Source organism: Pollachius pollachius (assembly GCF_949987615.1).
Source record: "Pollachius pollachius genome assembly, chromosome: 1".
In the NCBI taxonomy this organism is placed as follows: Eukaryota; Metazoa; Chordata; class Actinopteri; order Gadiformes; family Gadidae; genus Pollachius; species Pollachius pollachius.
The window spans coordinates 51,040,226-51,059,307 of NC_136934.1; the positions used below are offsets into that span (position 1 = coordinate 51,040,226).

The 19,082-nt window shown below is 49.3% G+C and overlaps 1 protein-coding gene across 3 annotated transcripts in view; it reads left to right on the top strand.

The window, feature by feature from the left end:
- The window catches only part of dennd4b (DENN/MADD domain containing 4B), a 35,055-nt gene that overhangs the window by 4,969 nt on the left and 11,004 nt on the right, over positions 1-19,082 (top strand). Inside the window, exons 2-9 of one of the 3 annotated variants that reach the window (XM_079747697.1) lie at positions 10,889-11,248; positions 13,362-13,617; positions 14,749-14,818; positions 15,142-15,311; positions 15,719-15,960; positions 16,285-16,351; positions 17,175-17,233; positions 18,229-18,373. In XM_079747697.1, coding sequence (XP_079603823.1) covers positions 10,920-11,248; positions 13,362-13,617; positions 14,749-14,818; positions 15,142-15,311; positions 15,719-15,960; positions 16,285-16,351; positions 17,175-17,233; positions 18,229-18,373 — 1,338 coding nt within the window. In that variant the 5' untranslated portion in view covers positions 10,889-10,919. Of the gene's footprint in view, positions 1-10,888; positions 11,249-11,683; positions 11,707-11,785; positions 11,795-13,361; positions 13,618-14,748; positions 14,819-15,141; positions 15,312-15,718; positions 15,961-16,284; positions 16,352-17,174; positions 17,234-18,228; positions 18,374-19,082 lie in introns of those variants that run through there. The other 2 variants (XM_079747698.1, XM_079747699.1) reach the window with 2 other exon arrangements.

A 19,082-nucleotide genomic window follows, 5' to 3' on the forward strand; every position in this document is an offset into this window, starting at 1 on the left:
GACATGTTGACTTATGACACTGGGTTGTCAGACTCAGTCAGCCACAGAAACACAATCACAAAGTTCTCAAGGAAATGTAATCTGTGCCGTTCTGTAAAGGTAACATGCAATCGCAAGGAAATGACACCAAACAACTATAATTTCTTAGCCAGTGCAATGAGCTCTATCCTCCAGCCCTGCTTTAATGTAGGATGATGGCTTTTGGCTTGCACTGAAAAGCATGGGTTTTAAAAAACTTCACCATAACTCTCTCTCCCTTTCTGCCTTGCTCTGTCTTACTCCTCCCTCTCTCTCCTCTCTTCCTCTGCTCTTTGCTGATGTTGCAGTCCTTGCCTTGACCCGTGCGGAACACACACACACACACACACACAGACCAAGCCCCATTCGTAGTGTGGTTTCCGTTTCATCTCTCTGCTACAGTCTGTAGGTCAGTGTGTGTCTGTCAGGTTGGTGTGTGTGTCCGTCAGGTTGGTGTGTGTGTCTGTCAGGTTGGTGTGTGTCTGTCCCTACCAGTGTGTTTCCCTGCCCGGCCGGCCTCCCACACTGGGCATGCGTGTTGCCGAATGGCAGCCCTGCAAATGGGGTAGTAATACCAGTGCCTGATCTCATCTGATGAACAATATCTGCAATGCATAGATTGCAGATTGTATTCTCTGGCTCGTTATAATTGGCTCAACTGTGGTGTGTTTACAACAATCAATATTGTTTGCTGTGTTTGTGCAGGTTGCCTTTGGCCTTTGAAAACGTCTTAAGTAAAAACGGCAAAAAAGACTGGCCCGTAAACCTTTTACGCTAGTGCCCGCAGGCCAGGAAGAGTTGGTCTGAGGTGGACGGAGCGAGTCCCAGGGTGGACATGTTCATCTACTGACGCCACGGTCTTCTACCGCATAATGACTGTTTACCCCCGTGTGTGTGTGTGTGTGTGTGTGTGTGTGTGCGTGTGTGTGCGTGGCCAGTGAGCTGAGCCTCTCTGTATTTGGAGGAGGTTTTAAAATAGCCTGGATGTCCTCACTGTTCATCCCCGTCACCGTCAACCCCCCCCCTGGCCTCTAGCTACCATGCTAACCCTTTAGCAATCAGAACCCCACCCCACCCGTCTCCAGAACACCGGGTCGGTAAGAGTGACCACCGCCCGGGTCTGGACGGGCACAAACCACACGGATAACCGGGGGTCACATGACAAACACACTCGACGCGGACAGGAGCGCGCGTTGCACAGCCTAAATAAAAAATTATATATATATATATATATATTAATAATATATATATTTTTCTAATATATATATATATATTTTCTATACATTGGTGGTCAAGGCGGAGCCCTATTGTTGTTAAGGCGGCCGCCTTAACCATACAGTTCTGGGGGAAACTGTTTTTAGGTGCCAGATCTTGAGCAGGGCACGTGAAAACATTTGAGCTCAGGAAGCGATCTTTCACCGAGCACCTAAACGTCCCCGTCCCTTCACTAAACCTGGGCTCACGTGGGCGTCGTTTATCAGCGACAGACTGCCTGCACCTCCTCCTCGCCGGGGACAGGTGAACCGGATGTCTGTGGCTCAGCATCCTACTGAGCTGTCTACTGAACACATTCACTCCACGTTGAGTAAAGGATGTTGGATTCTGCAGAGCGACAAAAGGTTGTATGCAGAAACGTGGACGCAGTAAACGTTCCAGTTAATACCGTGTAATACCAGTTAATAAGTGCTGTATGCAGTGTTTGTGCAGGTGATCTAGTCTCTGATCGGTTGTGTTATGGTTATTATGTTATGGTGGTACTGTCTGATGTTATGGTAGTACTATCTGGTGTTATGGTAGTTCTGTCTGATGTTATGGTAGTACTGTCTGATGTTATGGTAGTACTGTCTGATGTTATGGTAGTACTGTCTGATGTTATGGTAGTACTATCTAATGTTATGGTAGTACTATCTGATGTTATGGTAGTACTGGGGTTATGGTAGTACTATCTGATTGTATGGTAGTACTATCTGATGTTATGGTAGTACTGTCTGATGTTATGGTAGTACTGTCTGATGTTATGGTAGTACTATCTAATGTTATGGTAGTACTATCTGATGTTATGGTAGTACTGTCTGATGTTATGGTAGTACTATCTGATGTTATGGTAGTACTATCTGATGTTATGGTAGTACTATCTGATGTTATGGTAGTACTATCTGATGTTATGGTAGTACTATCTGGTGTTATGGTAGCACTATCTGGTGTTATGGTGGTACTATCTGATGTTATGGTAGTACTATCTGATGTTATGGTAGTACTATCTGATGTTATGGTAGTACTATCTGGTGTTATGGTAGTACTATCTGGTGTTATGGTAGTACTATCTGGTGTTATGGTAGTACTATCTGATGTTATGGTAGTACTATCTGATGTTATGGTAGTACTATCTGATGTTATGGTAGTACTATCTGGTGTTATGGTAGTACTATCTGATGTTATGGTAGTACTATCTGATGTTATGGTAGTACTATCTGATGTTATGGTGGTACTATCGGGTGTTATGGTAGTACTATCTGATGTTATGGTAGTACTATCTAATGTCATGGTAGTACTATCTGATGTTATGGTAGTACTATCTGATGTTATGGTAATACTATCTGATGTTATGGTAGTACTATCTAATGTCATGGTAGTACTATCTAATGTCATGGTAGTACTATCTGATGTTATGGTAGTACTATCTGATGTTATGGTAGTACTATCTGATGTTATGGTAGTGCTATCTGATGTTATGGTAGTACTATCTGATGTTATGGTAGTACTATCTGATGTTATGGTAGTACTATCTAATGTCATGGTAGTACTATCTGGTGTTATGGTAGTACTATCTGATGTTATGGTAGTACTGGGGTTATGGTAGTACTATCTGATGTTATGGTAGTACTGGGGTTATGGTAGTACTATCTGGTGTTATGGTAGTACTATCTGATGTTATGGTAGTACTATCTGATGCTATGGTAGTACTAGCTGATGCTATGGTAGTACTATCTGATGTTATGGTAGTACTATCTGATGTTATGGTAGTACTGGGGTTATGGTAGTACTATCTGATGTTATGGTAGTACTATCTGATGTTATGGTGGTACTATCGGGTGTTATGGTAGTACTATCTGATGTTATGGTAGTACTATCTAATGTCATGGTAGTACTATCTGATGTTATGGTAGTACTATCTGATGTTATGGTAGTACTATCTGATGTTATGGTAGTACTATCTAATGTCATGGTAGTACTATCTAATGTCATGGTAGTACTATCTGATGTTATGGTAGTACTATCTGATGTTATGGTAGTACTATCTGATGTTATGGTAGTACTATCTGATGTTATGGTAGTACTATCTGATGTTATGGTAGTACTATCTAATGTCATGGTAGTACTATCTGGTGTTATGGTAGTACTATCTGATGTTATGGTAGTACTGGGGTTATGGTAGTACTATCTGATGTTATGGTAGTACTGGGGTTATGGTAGTACTATCTGGTGTTATGGTAGTACTATCTGATGTTATGGTAGTACTATCTGATGTTATGGTAGTACTATCTGATGCTATGGTAGTACTAGCTGATGCTATGGTAGTACTATCTGATGTTATGGTAGTACTATCTGATGTTATGGTAGTACTGGGGTTATGGTAGTACTATCTGATGTTATGGTAGTACTATCTGATGTTATGGTGGTACTATCGGGTGTTATGGTAGTACTATCTGATGTTATGGTAGTACTATCTAATGTCATGGTAGTACTATCTAATGTCATGGTAGTACTATCTGATGTTATGATAGTACTATCGGGTGTTATGGTAGTACTATCTGATGTTATGGTAGTACTATCTAATGTCATGGTAGTACTATCTGATGTCATGGTAGTACTATCTGATGTTATGATAGTACTATCTGATGTTATGGTAGTACTATCTAATGTCATGGTAGTACTATCTAATGTCATGGTAGTACTATCTGATGTTATGGTAGTACTGTCTGATGTTATGGTAGTACTATCTAATGTCATGGTAGTACTATCTGATGTTATGGTAGTACTATCTGTTGTTGGGTGTGAGGACCTCTCATCCACATCAACTCCTCCTTTGATTGTGCATGGACAAGAAAGAGTCGAAGAATATGTACGCACTTATTGTATGATGTACGTCGTTGCACATAGGAACAGTACTTCGTGCAGCGTCTTATCCTAGCTGTCTTTGTTGTGTACGGGGAATGAGTTAACCTAGTGATGGTTAGTACTTGGCTCTATGAACATCCTTACTGTACCGACAGAGATATATTGTTGCTTCTATTTCTTCTGACAAACGTACTTATTGTAAGTAGCTCTGGATAAAAGCGTCTGTTCAACGCCCTGAATGTAAATGTAATGGTAAGAGTCCTGAAGGTAAAATAAAGGAAATGTGGATGAAACAAGCTGATTTACTCACTCTATGTATCCTATCTTTATACAACACGACAGTATCCATCTCCATGGAAATGCCCTGGCCCTAATTATGGGATGGAACACGGTTTTGTAATGTTAGCCTTGAAGAATCAAGCGCGGCATTAATATTCAAGCTGTGTTTGAGCCCCAGTCCCTGTGACTTGTTTACCCAGTGAGACAGAGATCCACGTGCACGTGTATATCAGTGTGCACGTGTGTATCGGTGAGTGTGCACGTGTGTATCGGTGTGCGAGTGTGCATCAGCATGTACATGTGTATCGTGTGTAACGGTGTGTGTGTGTGTGTGTGTTTGTGTGCACGTGTGTACTGTTGTGTATGCGAGCCGGTGAGAAGACATAATGGAGCCTCCCAGTGGCGACGCTGCCTCGGTCCACACAGCGCCACGCGGGGAATTGAACCCCCAACCTCGGCCGTGTCGGTCACCGCACACGCTGATACACAGATGATGTCACTGCTTTAGGTCTGCTCAATCGTGTGTGTGTGTGTGTGTGTGTGTCGGGGTCACATGCTTTGGGGACAGAGTGCTGTTGTATCCAGGACAGACCTGGGGGGCGGGGGTGGGGTTGTAAACACAGAATTGCTAACACGCAACTTTGAGTCGTATACAATTCTCTCTTTCTCTCCTTCCCTCTTTCTCTCTCGCCCTCTCTCTCTCTCTCTCTCTTTCTCTCCTTCCCTCTTTCTCTCTCGCCCTCTCTCTCTCTCTTTCTCTCCTTCCCTCTTTCTCTCTCGCCCTCTCTCTCTCTCTCTCTCTCTCTTTCTCTCCTTCCCTCTTTCTCTCTCGCCCTCTCTCTCTCTCTTTCTCTCCTTCCCTCTTTCTCTCTCGCCCTCTCTCGCCCTCTCTCGCCCTCATCCGCTCTGACCTCACCCTCTGACCCACTCACACACAGACCTACTTCAACCTCCATCCCTCCATCCCTTTCAGGCGTTGTGTGCGTTTCTCCCTCTCTCAGCTCATCTGTTTCTCTCTTAATTCTGTTTGCATCTCCCTGTCTCCCCCCCTCATACCTGATCCTGTTCTCTCTCTCTCTCTCTCTCTCACGTGCGCGCTCGCTCGTGTCAGAGGCTAAGCGTCTTGTAACTCTATTTCCTGTCTGTATTTACATTGCCTGCTGCATGTATGTTCCCTGAATGACCCAACGTGTTGTATAACTCGGTTACGTCACGTGAGGCTGATCCTAGCCCACATGCTACATGGATTCTGATAAGAATATATTAACTATTAACATGTGTGTGTAGGTGTGGGTCTGGGTGTTGTGTTCAGGCAGCGAGTTCTGCAGTGTAGAAATCATGTGAATTTGATGGGGGTTTCCATATTTTTTGTACAGAGTTTCTGCACTGTTGTTCCTGGTTTTTTTGCATTGACCAATCACAAAGGGGAAGTGATCTGTGAGGACATTTCCGGCCATTTCCAGGCAAAGAACCCTTGAGTCTCAGACTCACGTTTGACAGTTTCCTCATCGACGCTGAGGGCTGAGGAGGCGGGGTTTACGCCTGTCAATCACCCGCCAGCCCTGGCCTTCCTGTTAGTGCAGTGCAGAATGTTGAAGTCTTCTTAGGTTTTATCGTTTGAATAATGTCGACCACTGGATAAAGCAGTGGTTCTCAAATTGGGTACTCGTACCCCTAGGGGTACTGTAGAGTACTGCAGGGGGTACTCAGAAAATGTCAAAGAAAATAATTTCAAATTTAAATTCTGAAAGCTAGGCAATAGAAAATCAAGAAGAAGGACAACAAACCTTTTAATGTTTATGTTTACACTGCCAAATAGAACACACACTAAATATTTATGCTAATTTTATTTATTTGTCTCCCAAAAAAGTTCTTTACCGGTGAAGGTTGTGCTCTGCTGAAGAAATGTATTGGAGGGGGTACACTAATAGAAAGAGTTTGAGAACTACTGGTTTACAGCATGTCCTGGACCGGTTGGGCGTGTCAGAAGGACCCTGGGGGCTCCCGACCCTCGGGTTTGGTACCGGGTCACCTGAGGCGTGATGTATTCCCGGACATCAAAGTCAAAGTCAGCTTTATTGTGTATTACCAAATATGTACAGGACAAATATAGAAATCGAATTTGCGTTTGTTTCGGACCCACTGCGCAATAATTACAAAGGATAAAATTAGTTAAAATGAATAAAATAAGTAATATTTACAATAACTAAATTCTAAATAGTGCAAATAATTCAGAATAGTGCAAGGTAGGCAAAACAAAACAGTAAAACAAAACGGTATCTGTGCGATACAGTTAAAAAAGTAAATGGTCCATGGTACTTGGGGGCAAATGGGATCATTGGCGTATCCCCTCAAAGCCCATCCCAGGGCTGGGAGACCCAGCCCTGACACGTAAAACCCACCACGCCCCCCTCATCACTCTCTGATTGGCAGGAAATTGTCGATGCCTTGGGGAGAGGAGCAGGAAGCAGCCCACTTCCTGTTTGAAGTGGCCCGTGGAACGAGCTTCCTGTTCGCTATGACTTTCACTCTCTGACACCAAGGTGCCAGTGAGGGTGGTTGACAGCCTGCCAACCTCACTGTCCAACCCCTACCTGCTCCTTAATGACCTGTTTCTGTACTGTCTCACCCCTACCAGCTCCTTAATGACCTGTCTCTGTACTGTCTAACCCCTACCTGCTCCTTAATGACCTGTCTCTGTACTGTCTAACCCCTACCTGCTCCTTAATGACCTGTTTCTGTACTGTCTCACCCCTACCAGCTCCTTAATGACCTGTCTCTGTACTGTCTAACCCCTACCTGCTCCTTAATGACCTGTCTCTGTACTGTCTAACCCCTACCTGCTCCTTAATGACCTGTCTCTGTACTGTCTAACCCCTACCTGCTCCTTAATGACCTGTCTCTGTACTGTCTAACCCCTACCTGCTCCTTAATGACCTGTCTCTGTACTGTCCAACCCCTACCTGCTCCTTAATGACCTGTCTCTGTACTGTCTCACCCCTACCTGCTCCTTAACGACCTGTCTCTGTACTGTCTAGCCCCTACCTGCTCCTTAACGACCTGTCTCTGTACTGTCTAACCCCTACCTGCTCCTTAATGACCTGTCTCTGTACTGTCTAGCCCCTACCTGCTCCTTAATGACCTGTCTCTGTACTGTCTAACCCCTACCTGCTCCTTAATGACCTGTCTCTGTACTGTCTAACCCCTACCTGCTCCTTAATGACCTGTCTCTCTACTGTCCAACCCCTACCTGCTCCTTAATGACCTGTCTCTGTACTGTCCAACCCCTACCTGCTCCTTAATGACCTGTCTCTCTACTGTCTAGCCCCTACCTGCTCCTTAATGACCCGTCTCTACTGTCTAACCCCTACCTGCTCCTTAATGACCTGTCGCTGTACTGTCTAGCCCCTACCTGCTGCTTAATGACCTGTCTCTCTACTGTCTAGCCCCTACCTGCTGCTTAATGACCTGTCTCTCTACTGTCTAGCCCCTACTTGCTGCTTAATGACCTGTCTCTCTACTGTCCAACCCCTACCTGCTCCTTAATGACCTGTCTCTGTACTGTCTAACCCCTACCTGCTCCTTAATGACCTGTCTCTGTACTGTCTGACCCCTACCTGCTCCTTAATGACCTGTCTCTGTACTGTCTGACCCCTACCTGCTCCTTAATGACCTGTCTCTGTACTGTCTGACCCCTACCTGCTCCTTAATGACCTGTCTCTGTACTGTCTGACCCCTACCTGCTCCTTTATGACCTGTCTCTGTACTGTCTGACCCCTACCTGCTCCTTAATGACCTGTCTCTGTACTTTCTAACCCCTACCTGCTCCTTAATGAACTGTCTCTGTACTGTCTAACCCCTACCTGCTCCTTAATGACCTGTCTCTCTACTGTCCAACCCCTACCTGCTCCTTAATGAACTGTCTCTGTACTGTCTAACCCCTACCTGCTCCCTTACCGTTTTCTGTATCCACTGTCTAACACTGTCTCGCGGCGATGGCTTGTCAGTAACTAGGGTTGAGCTAGCTGGCAGCGGGGGTTCTCTGAGTGAAGGCCGACATACAGCTGGAGCTCCGGGATTAATGCAGGACTGCTTTTATAGAACGCTTCCTAACCAGCGGCCACGCAGATCGCCCTACATCAATACTGCCAAACTTTCACCCATTCCCGCACTCATTCAGTCACGGACGGCGGTGTCCACCACATATGGCGACAGCAAGCTCGTCAGGAGCAGTCTGAGTGAGGTGTCTGACAACAAGGGGGATCGAACCATTAACCTTCCGGTTGCCTCCCGGAGCACGTCCTCCTCCGTACTGGAGACGTACCGAACCACGATGTCATCGGGCCGAGCCGCTGACAGCAGAGGGACGTTAGTGGACAGATTACCTGTCAGTCAACGCCAGAGCGACGTTAGTGGACAGACCACCTGTCAGTCAACGCCAGAGCGACGTTAGTGGACAGACCACCTGTCAGTCAACGCCAGAGCGACGTTAGTGGACAGACCACCTGTCAGTCCAACGCCAGCGCCGCCCTGGGGCAGAACTATGAGAGATTATTCCAGAAGGAATCACAAACACACTTCTGGGGGAAAAATATATCAAAGCTAGCTCAGGGCTTTTAGGTCAAAGAAGAATCTCTTCATACTTACCGTCTCCATCGTGTTATGAAGGCCTGCTGATGTCCTCCCTGTCAGCCTGTCATTTAGAAGAAGCTGAGTCACCTGTCGACTCACACATGGAAGCAGCTTCCAGGTCAAAGGTCAGGGAACAACTTCCAGGTCAAAGGTCAGGAAACAGCTTCCAGCTCAAAGGTCAGGAAACAGCTTCCAGGTTAAAGGTCAGGACATGGCTTCCAGGTCAAAGTTCAGGAAACATATCCCAGGTCAAAGGTCAGGAAACAGCTTCCAGGTTAAAGGTCAGGAAACGGCTTCCAGGTTAAAGGTCAGGCCTGGTCCCCTCATTCGGATGTCCTCCTTACGAGGCCGTAGAGATAGATAGTATGATGTAAATGTAAACCGACTTCATTTATACAGCGCTTTTCTACCCAGCGGCCAGTCAACAAGGCGCTTTACAATACTGGCTAACATTCACCCGTTCACGCACACATTCACACACCGACGGCGGAGTCGACCCCGCAGGGCGACAGCCAGCTGGTCGGGGACAGTCAGGGCGAGGCGTCTCGCTCAGGGACACCTCGACACTCAGGAGGAGCCGGGGATCGAACAGGCAACCTTCCGGTCACCAACCCGCCCTAGCTCCTGCGCCACATGCCGGCCCATGTACCAAGTATCATAAATAATATTGTAGTAGTTCTAACCACACGCCAGGTGGCTGTGTCTCGCTCTCTGTTTCTGGGGTATCTTTAATAAAGAGGAACCGGGCGACTCTATCTTCTGATGAGACGGAGATAAGGAAGTGTGTGGGGGGGGGGAGAGTGGGCAGAACGTGAGCCATCACATCTCAACAATACAGAGCTTCTTCTTTCTGGGCTTTAAATCCTATTTTTATACACATAGAAAACACACACACACGATAACTCACCCCACTCACACCCTCAGTGACACACACACACACACGCATACTCACTCACTCCCTCAGTGATACACACTCACTCACTAAGACACACACACGCACGCGCGAGCGTGCGCGCTGCGTGTCGCTCTCTGCGAGTTTGTTGGGCTGCTCGGCCTCTCTGGCTCGTGATTGGTGCGTTGGCCAGGTACTGGGCTGTGATTGGTCGGCGCCCACTCTGCGCTGGGTTGGGTGCGCTGGTGTCAGTGTCTGAGTCACTGTTTCCTAATCCCAGTAGCCTGGTGTGGGAGCCCAGCGCTAGGCTAGCATGTTGAGCTAACCAGGTCACAGGTCTGCGTGTCATTGCCTCTCCAGTCCGCTGCTCTCTCCACATCGAAGGCTTCCCTGGCATGGATACGGTGGATTAAAATAAGAAATAAAAACAGACGGAACAGGAACATATTATTTTAGATCCATCTCACTATCTCTGACTTGATGACTGTTTGTTTTAACCTTTGTATAAATAAACATTTCCATGTGTATCCTGAATTGCATTTCCTTTTGCATAACTTTTTTCATTAAATGTTTGCTCTCACTTCTCTCTCCGTCTGTTTTTATGTATTCTTGTATTCAGTTTAGATGAGGAAGCATTTTGTTTGGAAAGAACAGTGGTCATGTTTTTAATATACTACATTTGCTCTCTCTCTCCTCCCCCCCCCTCTCCCTCTCTCTCTCTCTCTCTCTCCCCCCCTCTCTCTCTCTCTCTCTCTCTCTCTCTCTCTCTCTCTCTCTCTCTCTCTCTCTCTCTCTCTCTCTCTCTCTCCCCCCCTCTCTCTCTCCTCCCCCCCTCTCCCTCTCTCTCTCTCCCCCCCTCTCTCTCTCTCTTCCCCCCCTCTCTCTCTCTCTCTCTCTCTCTCTCTCTCTCTCTCTCTCTCCCCCTCCCCTCCCCCCCCCTCTCTGTAGGGGCGTTGAGGGGGGAGATCCGGGGGGCGTCATGGCGGAGGAGAAGTGTCCCCAGTTGGTCGACTACTTTGTGGTGGCCGGTCTGGACCCGGCGGGCTCCTGGAGGCCCCTGGACGAGGAGGGCCGCGCCTCCTCCTCCTCCTCCTCCTCGGCCGGGGCGGGTGGGCGGGCGGTGGACCCCGTGACGGACCTGGCGGTGATCGCCCGCGGCCTGGGGGAGGAGGTGCCCGAGGGGTTCACCTGCATCGAGAGGACCCCCGGGGGCCACCCCGCCGAGCTCAGCTCAGGGCTCCTCAACAACCCCCACCTGTACCTGTGCTACCGGAGGGGCCACGCCAAGCCCCCCATCCTGGACCTGGGGTACACACACACACACACACACACACACACACACACACACACACACACACACACACACACACACACACACACACACACACACACACACACACACACACACACGCCAAGCCCCCCATCCTGGACCTGGGGTACACACACATACACACACACACACACACACACACACGCCAAGCCCCCCATCCTGGACCTGGGGTACACACACACACACACACACACACACACACACACACACACACACACACACACACACACACACACACACACACACGCCAAGCCCCCCATCCTGGACCTGGGGTACACACACACACACACACACACACACACACACACACACACACACACACACACACACACACACACACACACACACACACACACACACACACACACACACACACACACACACACACACACACACACACACGCACGCACGCCAAGCCCCCCATCCTGGACCTGGGGTACACAAACACACACACATGCGCACACACACACACACACACACACACACACACACACACACACCAAGCACCCCATCCTGGACCTGGGGTAGGACACATGGACAGACAGACACACGCATACATATAGACACACACTCACTCCCACAAACGCACACACACTGATATTCATGTACGTTTGAGTGCATGCATATCGTAGGGAGTCTTAACTGTTCAGATATATGTGTATATGTATATATGTGTATATATGTGTGTGTGTGTGTGTGTGTGTGTGTGCTATATGTGCCTCTGAGCCGGGCTGAATGTAGGTCTGATGCGTTACATAATTCAGGAGCTTATGTTACATAACAGAGCCTCAACATGCTACAGCCAGGAGCTCTCTGCTATTTATAGATATTATGGTCTGTGTATGACATAATCTAGTACGCCCATCATTCACTGTGACTGTCACACTCATTCGGCTGAGGGACTCCCCAGGGAGTGATTGACAGGTGTCACTAGGAATGATTGATAGGTGCTCTGACAGTGATCTCTCACAGGGGTAGGCGGGACTGTAGGATTGATTGACAGTTACTGGTAGAGTGATTGACCGCTACTGGTAGAGTGATTGACAGCTACCGGTGGAGTGATTGACAGCTACTGGTGGAGTGATTGACAGCTGCTGGTAGAGTGATTGACAGCTAGAGTGATTGACAGCTACTGGTAGAGTGATTGACAGCTACTGGTGGATTGATTGACAGCTACTGGTGGAGTGATTGACAGCTAGAGTGATTGACAGCTACTGGTAGAGTGATTGACAGCTACTGGTGGATTGATTGACAGCTACTGGTGGAGTGATTGACAGCTACTGGTGGAGTGATTGACAGGCCCTGTGCCCCCTCAGGGGGCTGTACAGTGATGGGCGGGCCTTAAGGAGTGATTGACAGGCCCTGTGCCCCCTCAGGGGGCTGTACAGTGATGGGCGGGCCTTAAGGAGTGATTGACAGGCCCTGTGCCCCCTCAGGGGGCTGTACAGTGATGGGTGGGCCTTAAGGAGTGATTGACAGGCCCTGTGCCCCCTCAGGGGGCTGTACAGTGATGGGCGGGCCTTAAGGAGTGATTGACAGGCGCTGTGCCCCCTCAGGGGGCTGTACAGTGATGGGTGGGCCTTAAGGAGTGATTGACAGGCCCTGTGCCCCCTCAGGGGGCTGTACAGTGATGGGCGGGCCTTAAGGAGTGATTGACAGGCGCTGTGCCCCCTCAGGGGGCTGTACAGTGATGGGCGGGCCTTAAGGAGTGATTGACAGGCCCTGTGCCCCCTCAGGGGGCTGTACAGTGATGGGCGGGCCTTAAGGAGTGATTGACAGGCCCTGTGCCCCCTCAGGGGGCTGTACAGTGATGGGCGGGCCTTAAGGAGTGATTGACAGGCGCTGTGCCCCCTCAGGGGGCTGTACAGTGATGGGCGGGCCTTAAGGAGTGATTGACAGGCGCTGTGCCCCCTCAGGGGGCTGTACAGTGATGGGCGGGCCTTAAGGAGTGATTGACAGGCCCTGTGCCCCCCAGGGTGCTGTACAGTGATGGGCGGGCCTTAAGGAGTGATTGACAGGCCCTGTGCCCCAGGGTGCTGTACAGTGATGGGCGGGCCTTAAGGAGTGATTGACAGGCCCTGTGCCCCCCAGGGTGCTGTACGAGGGGAAAGAGGTGCTGAAGCAGGGCTGGTACGTGGTGGAGACCACCCCCTACAGCCGCTCGGCCTCCCTGAGCAGCGGCGGCGGCCCGGCTGCCCACCGGGTGTTCCTGACGTACCGGCGGGCGCTGGACTCCCAAGGCCTGCACACCCTGGGGGTCACCGACGTGTCCCTGCTGCTGCCCAGCCGCGGGGAGACGGCCCCCCACGCCTTCTGCAGGGTGGACAAGAACCTCAACACCGGCATGGTGAGAGAGACGCACACTACAGACACACACTATATACACACATGTATACACACACACACACACACACACATATAGACACGCACACAAGAACCTCAACACCAGCATGGTGAGAGAGAGACGCACACTACAGACACACACTATATACACACACGTATACACACACACACACACACACATATATAGACACGCACACAAGAACCTCAACACCAGCATGGTGAGAGAGAGACGCACACTACAGACACACACTATATACACACACGTATACACACACACACACACACATATATAGACACGCACACAAGAACCTCAACACTGGCATGGTGAGAGAGAGACGCACACTACAGACACACACTATATACACACACGTATACACACACACACACACACACACACACATATAGACACGCACACAAGAACTCCAACACCGCCATGGTGAGACACACTTCGAGATAAACATATAGAGACACACACACACACACACACACGTAGACAAAGACATTCCATTTAAATTCTTGTGTACATGTATGAACACGACCCTGTCTGTATGTCTCCATGACAACTCCATTATCTCTCTCCATCTTGCTGTTCTTGCATGTCTTTGCAATCATCTTTTCCATTATCTTCTGTTATTATCTACTTCTTGGTTCAAACATTGTTTGCCCTCCAACTGATCTTCTCTGCCATCTCTCTCTCTCTCTCTCTCGCTCTCTCTCTCTCTCTCTCTCTCTCTCTCTCTCTCTGTCTGTCTCTCTCTCGTCCCCTCTCTCGTCCCCTCTCTCTCTATTTATCCATGCATCCGTTACATGGTAAAATCATTCTTACTTTAAAACATGTACTTGATTGTACTTGGTGAAGCAGTAGAAGTTGTCGTAGCATAGCATTATACGTAGCATAGCATAGCTTCACCTAGCCTTCACGTAGCCTTACCTGGGGGGAGGCTATGTGAAGGCTAAGCTTCACGTAGCCTCACCCCATAGAGATGTGTTTCTAGAAAAGCTATCTAAACGCCCCAATCCCAGTAATTTCCCAGTCATCCCAATAACCATTAGCTCCAACACCACCATTTATATTCCCAGCCTTATGTTAGGTTTTGATGTGTTTGTGATGTATCTCCCCGCCCCCCCCCGACAGTTCGGACCGGCCATGTACCTGTGCTACAAGAGAGCCGTGGCTAAAGCTAACGCTCTGGTGTATGAAGCAGGTGAGCGCCGCCATCCCATAATATTAATGATAAGATTTAGCATTCATCATCTGTGTATATGTCCATATCAGCAGGTATCTGTGTTTGTTTACATACAGGACATACAATTCCTGGGCCTGGCCTCCAAGCCTGTAGGGGGCAACAATGTAACGGGAAAGAAAATGTGAAATTGGCTTTAGTTGTGTATATAATTATGTTAACCAGTGGGTATATTTCTATATCCTATTGGTCAGCCACTACTCCGAGGAAGACCTTTGTATTTATACATAGTTATACGTTGCTATATGTCTGTTTGTATATATTTGTGTTATGTATTCTTCTAGGTCTGATCAGCCGCTACCCGGAGGAGGACCTGGAGTCGTTCCCGCTGCCCGAGTCGGTGCCGGTGTTCTGTCTGCCGATGGGCGGGACCATCGAGAGCTGGCCAATCAACACCAAGTACCAGCTGCCCGTGTTCTCCACCTTCGTCCTGACGTCAGCGTCGGGGGACAAGGTGAGCTGATAGCACACGCACACATACGCACAAACGAGGGCAAACACATGCACGCAAATAGACACACGCACGCACGCACATGCACACACACATAGACGCACGCACGCACGCACGCTGGCAAACACACACACTCGCTTGCACGCACGCACACAAACACACGCACGCAAACACATGCACGCTCAAGCACGCAGGCAAACGCACACACACACACACACACACACACACACACACACACACACACACACACACACACACACACACACACACACACACACACACACACAGCAACACGTATACATAAACGCACACAGATACACACAGATAACTTATCTCCCACCCGTCACCACCTTGTGTTTGAATCTGTGTATTACCCTGACGACCACTTAACCTCTCTCTGCCCCCCCCAGGTGTACGGCGCGGCCATCCAGTTCTACGAGGCGTTCCCGCGGGCCGTGCTGTCGGAGGCCCAGTGCCTGGCCCTGGGGCTAATGAGCGTGGTTGACCGTCGGCCCATCACCAACCGCAGCCTGCACGTCAAGAAGAGCGTGTGTGTGCTCTCCCACTGGCCCTTCTTCAGCGTCTTCCAGAAGTTCCTCACCTTCATCTATCGCTACTCGATCTCCGGGCCCCACGTGCTGCCGCTGGAGAAGTCAGTCTACTACCCCTCCCCCCCCCCCCCTTGGAGACCCCTGTGTACCCCCTGTACCCCCTCTGGGCCCGTCACCGTACAGTAGATGCACTGTACTCCCACCACCTATTAATATGTTGATACGTGTATATACATCTGTACCATGAACCCCCTCGACCCATCCTCTACCATCAGTACCCCGTGGTCACATGGTAACCTCTCTCTCTCGCTCTCTCTCTCTCGCTCTCGCTCTCTCTCTCTCTCTCTCTCTCTCTCTCTCTCTCTCTCTCTCTCTCTCTCTCTCTCTCTCTCTCTCTCTCTCTCTCTCTCTCTCTCTCTCTCTAGACATATATCCAGCTTCATGCACAACGTTCCGTTTCCGTCGCCACAGCGACCGCGCATCTTGGTTCAGGTGAGACACACTGACACACACACACTAGTGTACCAGGCCCTATGGTTCTCAATCTGTGGCTCGGGAGCCATAGGTGGCTCCCAGCCGCGGTCCAACTAGGTCACTATCAACATACTTATGAAAACACATGCCTTCAGGGTATGTTTGAAGTCGGATACGTAGCGTTGGTGAAATATGTACAGTATGAGTGTCTAAGATCCATTCTGTTATTTCTCTGACATGGTGATGACAATGTATTGTTTATTATACTGCACATAATTAGGAGGGGTCTTTTGGAGCGTTGTGTGATGCGTGCAGTGTTTGAATCACCAATAATAACCTTAATTTAGGACATCCTTGTGAGGGTAGTGGTCCAATTTGTGACAAAAAAAAACGGTTACCACCTTTAAACGGTTAAAGGTTACCGCCGTTTCAATGAAACGGCGATAACCTAACGTTTTTTTTTGTTTATGAATACATTGAATTGTTTACATGTGTAACCAGGGCAACCAAACAGTAGCCGACGGCGCCCCTTTAACTCTCAACAAGAAACGTTGACTTGGGTAAAAACAGACCAATGAAATGACTCACTTCCAGATTCTTTCTAGTCAGCTTTAACCACAATGAGCAGGAAGTGATTTACTGGGTGGACAGGTTCTCCTTCTGAGATTTACTCTACCTCACCCTGTCCCTTAAGTGATCAAAATAATCCACCATAAACCTGGGTGTTAATTAATTTTCTATCCTGAACAGAATCTGTTTAATCATCCTAATTTAATAATTTGCTAAAATAGTTTGTTAACTGAATATTGATCTCTCTCTCTCTCTCTTCCCCCCCCCCCAGCTCTCTCCGTATGACAACCTGCTGCTGTGTCAGCCCGTCTCGACCCCCCTCCCTCTCAGGTCAGGGATGAGTCCTCCACAGGTTCAGTTTTAGTCATCAGCCGGACCACATCCATGTCAGCTCACTGCGTCTGTACGCACTCAGGGACTGCATGAAGCACACAACATGACCACAAGTTCAGTACAATACTTGGAGTAAATGTAGAAGATGTCATGGGTACTCCAGTTGGATTGCAGCTTTTGTTTAAAGATGAGGTCAGCATAACGAAGAATATTTTTGATGTTTTACACAAAAAAATACTTTCTTATCTGTCCATGTGTACCGAGCAACCCAAGAAGTAAAATACATGATATATACCACTGATGGAGATGGATGGATAGAGCTGGTGTAGTAAGATAGTACAAAAACATTATATATGATGGACAGATAATGTGTTGTTATGAAATGTTCTCTGGTATGAACCTACTGAATCTCTCTCCCTCCTCTCTCTCCCCTCTCTCCCTCCCCCCCTCCTCTCCCCCCCCTCTCTCCCCCCCTCCTCTCTCCCTCCCCCCCTCCTCTCCCCCCCTCTCTCCCCCCCTCCTCTCTCCCTCCCCCCCTCCTCTCCCCCCCCTCTCTCCCCCCCTCCTCTCTCCCTCCCCCCCTCCTCTCCCTCCTCTCTCCCTCCTCCTCTCTCCTCCCCCTCTCTCCCCCCCTCCTCTCTCCCTCCTCTCTCCCTCCTCCTCTCTCCCTCCCCCCTCCTCTCTCCCTCCCCCCTCCTCTCCCTCCTCTCTCCCTCCCCCCCTCCTCTCCCTCCTCTCTCCCTCCCCCCCTCCTCTCCCTCCTCCCCTCCTCTCCCTCCTCCTCTCTCCCTCCCCCCCTCCTCTCTCCCTCCCCCCTCCTCTCCCTCCTCTCTCCCTCCCCCCTCCTCTCCCTCCTCTCTCCCTCCCCCCCTCCTCTCCCTCCTCTCTCCCTCCTCCTCTCTCCCTCCCCCCCTCCTCTCTCCCTCCCCCCTCCTCTCCCTCCTCTCTCCCCCCCCCCCCCCCCCCCCCCCCCCCCCCCCTTCCCCCCCCAGCGGGGCCAGCTTCCTGAAGCTGCTCCAGAACCTGGGCCCGGAGAACGCCTGCATCCTGCTGCTGGCCGCGCTCACCGAGCACAAGCTGCTGCTGCACTCGCTGCGGCCCGACGTGCTGACCTCCGTCAGCGAGGCGCTGGTCTCCGTAAGGACAGCACCGCCCGACCGCACCACCCGCAGACACACACACACACACACATACTAAGGCACACACCCCCCGACCACAGACGCACACAAAACACTCACACACACACACACTCAGACAAACCCAGATACACACGCCACCCGCCCACATACACACTGAGACACACACACACACACACACTAAAGCACACACCACCAACACACATACACACTGAGACACACACACACACACACACACTAAAGCACACGCCACCCGCCCGCATACACACACACTGAGACATGCACACACCACCCGCACACATACACACTCACACTGAGACCCGCCCAGATACACACATACCACCCACAGACACACATTAAGACACGCACACACTCAGGCACGCACCACCCCGCATATACACACTCACACACGCACATACACGCAAATACACACACTATGATGTACGCACACTCACAGATAGACACACATCATTATGTTTATATCGCTCTAAATCACCTTCCTGGAGATGATGATGTGATGGTGCCTCTGGATAATGTGATGAAGGTGACGATGATGATGGTGAAGATGTTAGTGTGTCTGTATAACATGATGAAGAGGATGATGTTGGTGCCTCTGGATAATGTGATGAAGGTGACGATGATGATGGTGAAGATGTTAGTGTGTCTGTATAACATGATGAAGATGATGACGTTGGTGCCTCTGGATAATG